This window comes from Haliotis cracherodii, unplaced genomic scaffold (genome assembly GCF_022045235.1).
Source record: "Haliotis cracherodii isolate W230 unplaced genomic scaffold, xgHalCrac1.p SCAF_1, whole genome shotgun sequence".
NCBI lineage: Eukaryota > Metazoa > Mollusca > Gastropoda > Lepetellida > Haliotidae > Haliotis > Haliotis cracherodii.
This window is the reverse complement of record NW_027266264.1, coordinates 52,380,025-52,385,456: the sequence shown is the minus strand read 5'-3', so window position 1 is coordinate 52,385,456 and position 5,432 is coordinate 52,380,025. Positions and strand designations below refer to the sequence as shown.

At 41.2% G+C, this 5,432-nt stretch overlaps 1 protein-coding gene across 1 annotated transcript; it reads left to right on the top strand.

The window, feature by feature from the left end:
- The first annotated feature begins 2,112 nt into the window (after positions 1-2,112).
- On the top strand, positions 2,113-3,021 carry LOC139465445 (uncharacterized). Its single transcript, XM_071247163.1, has one exon. The coding sequence runs from the start codon at positions 2,113-2,115 to the stop codon at positions 3,019-3,021; it is 909 nt and encodes a 302-aa protein (XP_071103264.1).
- The last annotated feature ends 2,411 nt before the right edge of the window (positions 3,022-5,432 follow it).

Below are 5,432 nucleotides of genomic sequence, written 5' to 3'. Positions count from 1 at the left end.
ATAATGAGCTATGTCTCAATTGTGTAATTCGTTCAAATTTGATGTCATTGTACACCTCATCCTATTTTCAATAGACCATAGACGTAAAGATAGATATTTCAAGTCTTTGCACAACGTCACTTACATAACTATTCACTTATATGCATCAGTAATGTTGCACAATCTTTCATTAGAATATAATAAAGATGTTTAGTTTTATATCAATAATCAGAAAAGCTCTGACGAAATAACCAAACAACACTGTAGTGTGTACCCTTGCAAGATCATTTATTTGTATTTGTTGTTTTTCATTTGGAGATAAATACTTGTCTTATGTACATATATAGGAAGGAATTGAGTGAGTGAGTGAGTTAAAGTTTAACGTCACATCGGCAATATTTCAGCCATATCGTGACGAAACAAAAGTTGACATGAACAATATATTTTAAACTACATACAATTCTGCCGACGAAGGGCAGTATAATAACTAGAATATCACAGATGTACATAAAACTAGTCAGAGAGCATGTATAAAGATATTAACATTTTACAACACAACATAAAAACAGGCTATAGATCACCAACAACTGAATATAGGAAGGAAATAATCACATTATTGCGTGACTTAAAATATAGTACCACTATTACATGTAAGTACATTTTAGGGGTGTGAAAACGGACAAGCCAATTAGAGCCCCTTTTCTAAGTAAAACTGACTTTCGAAACATTTGGCTCAAAATGTAGTTTCTTGGTTTAATATATTTATTTTTTAGTGGCTTTGCAAAGGGAGATAACTTTTTTATACTTTCAGAGTAGGCTCCCTTTTAGGAATTATATTTAGGAAAGGGTAAGTTTTCTATATTTTACTTTTGTATTTTCGGGGAATTTCACTTTGTTGTTATTCTAAATATTTCATTCATTCACTTAAGATGTATCTTTAAAAAAAAGGAGTGAGTTCCGGTGTTGCTAGGGTAACGGTTGCCAAGTTCAAGCCCGGCTCTTACGAATCTTCGTTTACCGAAGCGTATCATTGCTATCACACCTCTGCTCTTTTGAAAGTTTCGTCGATATATTTGAGTTCCTGTACTTTCTTCTTACCGCAGTAAGGTAACTAAACGTATTTCCTGTATAGATATAGTCTTCTGTTGCTTAATTCTCCCAGATTTACCTTTGTTGTCAATTTAAACGGAACAAGTCATCCTTGACAACAGCCAAAATGTCCTTTCTAGAGTAGACCCACCAGAAATCAACATTGTTACGACTAAATGTCCATGTAATGTAAACTTCTACATACATTTTTTTACCGTAAGACACAGGCCAACAGGCCGACTGGGGTTGTGACATCATCTCTAGGCCTATACCTGGATGTTTGAATCTACATGATAGAAATATGAATCTAGGGGCTAAGCATGCAGCATTCAAAACAGACATTTAGTAATCCCGATTGCACATAAGAAAAGCCCAGGGCTTCTAGTTGGATAACATGTATTCTGACGGTTCTTTTGTAATTGATCTGTTACAACATGTTGACAGCGATAGTTGGCCCTACATCTATCTTTGTAGCACCAGTGTATGTCTTCCCCATTCCATTTGGTTGGCGGACTGTCCTATGTCATATCAGTAATTAATGAAAGGCTAGATTCGGGTTTTAATTTGGTTCTTCACATGGCTTTTTATCTAGCCTGCCATCTCACGTGTTGTCATGTATTTAATACTATTTATTAACACAAGGCCCGGTTAGTGCATCACTGACGGACCTACCTTGGCATTATGGTGACCAACGCCTAATGTGAGAATGAGGCTCTTTTTAAGGTTTGACGTTGGAATAAATCAGTTAATGAAAAATCATCCAGTCATTCACTCATTAATCTATTTCACACAGGCACATGTTCATACATGCCATGTGTTTTATTTTACAGATTTCTCTTGTGAGACTTGAGTCTGGAGTTGAGTACTCTAGTACAATCTTGAGTTGGTGCAAGAGAGTTCAACTGCGAAGGTAATTCAAGTGATTTAGGCATTAGTATTAGACATTGCCCTTCTTGAAACTTCAAATGCGTGGACAATAAAACATACCTTGAAGTTTCTTTTAAAATAAACCAATTACATCAAAAGCCTAATATTTTTGAATACATGTCTCTTGATTTTTCATGTAAAATGTACTTACAATTAATAAAATTAATCTTTAACACACTTCAGGACAACAAGATGTTGTGTCCCAATGAGAGTTGGGTGAGTCTGCATGACTTTCAGCCTCGCTGTACCTGTCTCTACCCCCACACAACTTGGACTGATGCTGCCATCCCCTCCATTGCCACTAGAAGGTCCATCAGCCCCACTACCCCTACCCTTAGATCATCCATGCTTTGCAGTAACACCCCCAACAGCCCCATCGGCAAGTTACAAGAAAACCATGACTCCTTCCTTTATCCAGAATGTCCCAGATTTACTCCATTCTTTGACACCCCTGATCTAACATCAACATTTCTATCAGCCACTTCAGATATCTGGCCTGTCAGTCCAAGTGATGAGTCTCTCCCAGCCAGCACCAGCTCCAGCCTGGCCAGCCTGAGTTCCACCAGTCTTACTGACCCCTTCCCCAGCTCTTCTACCCTTTTCAAGAATTCTGAGGAATTCCACAATGATCTTCTTCCCTCCCCATCTTCCAGCACCACCTGCTTGAACTATGGGCCCAAACCTAGCAGATCCCTGGAATCAGTCATGTCAGGTTTCCCAGATGGCATCACCCTCTCAGCTACAGTTTACAAAGACTTCTGGTCCTGTAACATCTCTGACCCTTTTCAGTATGGACCAAGACTGACCTCAAGCACCACATCTCTCCCAGTCAGCCCAGTGAGCAGCTTCACCAACCTGAGCCAGTGTGATGTGTCCTGCAGTCTGACCAGCCTAAGCCACCAAGGAGTGCCACTTCCAGTCCCTAGCAGGAGACCTGGACCCCTGAACAAGATGGTGGACAGGAAGAGAAAGAGAGATGAGGATGATGAGGTAGAGGTGAAGGTTTGTAAGAGGGCCAGGCTGTAGGTATGGTAGGTATGGTCAGATGTACATTGTTAATGTATGTTTGAAACATTTATTTTAGAAAACTCTTTTTTATGTTTTATTCGGAGTAGAACTATCTTTAATTTCTGCTATTATTTTAGTCACACTATATCTTATTGTCCTATCTATATTATATCTATATTTAAAATAGTTGTGTCCTTCTGCAACTCCAGTTTGTAATAATTTACAGCCCTATTCCTTATCACTGTCATTAAACATTTCCCACTTGTGTTCCAGCCTGATTCTAGTCCCAACTCTCATTCCTTCCTTGGTTGTGTCTCCTTTCCCTGTCCCTACCAGTGGTTGTAGCTCCTATTCTTGTCACTGCCGGTGGTTGTAGCTCCTACCCCTCTCCATGTCAGTGGTTGTAGCTCCTACCCCTCTCCCTGTCAGTAGTTGTAGCTCCTATTCCTGCCAGTAGTTGTAGCTCCTATTCCTGTCAGTGGTTGTAGCTCCCATTCATGTCCCTGTCAGTAGTTGTAGCTCCTATTCCTGTCCCTGCCAGTAGTTGTAGCCCCTATTCCTGTCAGTACCAGTGGTTGTAGCTCCTTTTCCTGTCCCTGCCAGTGTTTGTAGCTCCTATTCCTTTTCCTGCCAGTGGTTGTAGTTCCTATTCCTTTTCCTGTATGTGGTTGTAGCTTCTATTCCTGTCCCTGTCAGTAGTTGTAGCTCATATTGCTGTCCTTGCCAGTCATTGTATTTCCTATCCCTCTCCCTGTGAGTGGTTGTAGCTCCTATTCTTGTCCCTACCAATGGTTGTTGTTCCTATTCTTGTTCTTGTCAGTGGATGTAGCTCCTATTCCTGTCCCTGTCAGTGGTTGTAGCTCCTATTCCTGTCCCTTTCAGTGCTTGAAGCTCCTATTCCTTGCCCTGTCAGTGGTTGTAGCTCATGCTCCTGTCCCTGTGAGTAGTTATAGCTCCTATTCCTGTCCTTGCCAGTCATTGTATTTCCTATCCCTCTCCCTGTGAGTGGTTGTAGCTCCTATTCTTGTCCCTACCAATGGTTGTTGTTCCTATTCTTGTTCTTGTCAGTGGATGTAGCTCCTATTCCTGTCCCTGTCAGTGGTTGTAGCTCCTATTCCTGTCCCTTTCAGTGCTTGAAGCTCCTTTTCCTGTCCCTGTCAGTAGTTGTAGCTCCTATTCCAGTCCCTGTCAGTTGTTGTAGCTCCTATTCCTGTCTCTGTCAGTGGTTGTAGCTCTTGTTCCTGTCCCTGTCAGAAGTTGTAGCTCCTATTCCTGTCCATTTTAGTGGTTGTAGCTTCTTTTCCTGTCCTTGTCAGTGTGTGTAGCTCATGCTACGGTCCCTGTAAATAGCTATAGCTCTTATTCCTGTCCCTTTTAGAAGTTGTAGCTCCTATACCTGTCCCTGCCAGTAGTTGTAGCGTCTAATCCTGTCCATTTTAGTGGTTGTAGCTCCTATTCCTGTCCATTTCAGTGGTTGTAGCTTCTTTTCCTGTCCCTGTCAGTGGTTGTAGCTTCTTTTCCTGTCCCTGTCAGTGGGTGTAGCTCATGCTACGGTCCCTGTCAGTAGTTGTAGCTAATATTCCTGTCCCTGTCAGTGGTTGTAATCCCTATTCCTGTCACTGTCAGTAGTTTAAGCGCCTATTCATGTCCCTGCCAGTGGTTGTAGCTCCTATTCCTGTCCCTGCCAGTAGATGTAGCTCCTATTCCTGTCCCTGCCAGTAGTTGTAGCTCCTATTCCTGTCCCTGCCAGTAGTTGTAGCTCCTATTGCTGTCCCTGCCAGTAGTTGTAGCTCCTATTCATGTCCCTGCCAGTAGTTGTAGCTCCTACTGATGTTCCAGCCAGTTGACGCCTGGCTAGTGGCTGTCGTCCTTAGTTCTGTCAGTACTTATATCCCCTACTCCTGCCCCTTTCAGGGGTACTGGCAACTCACATTCCTGACCCTTGCTTAGGCTAACATTACCTGGTTAATGATACATGTAAGCTCTGATCAAATGATACCAAATGATATGAATAATACAATCAATGTTGCCTTAAAGAATATCTGGTAAGCTATGTACATGAAAAAGTAAGACAGGTAGTAATTAGTCAGCGTTAATAAATGAAGTGCATGTATTATCCAGAACTGACTGGACATTAGGCCAAACTTTGTATTAAAACCTAATCTGTGCAGATAAAACTATGGCAATATCTATTTGGGCTCAAAATCATAGACTAAATTCTGTTTGACATATGATATATTTTCTATCAACCACTTATAAGATATCATGTTAAAGTCAGGGCTAGTACAGGTGGTGTGGGCGTGGCTAGAAGGGGAGGTGGAGGCCACTGCTTAGTTAGACCAGTAGTTTGTATATAGTGTGTAAATAATCTGAAGATCAATAAACATTAACTGCGTCAAATAAATGGAAAATATGATGTATTTTTAATA

Coding starts and splice junctions, on each gene's coding strand:
- LOC139465445 (XM_071247163.1), top strand. CDS start 2,113: ATGTCTCTTGATTTTTCATGTAAAATGTACTTACAATTAATAAAATTA.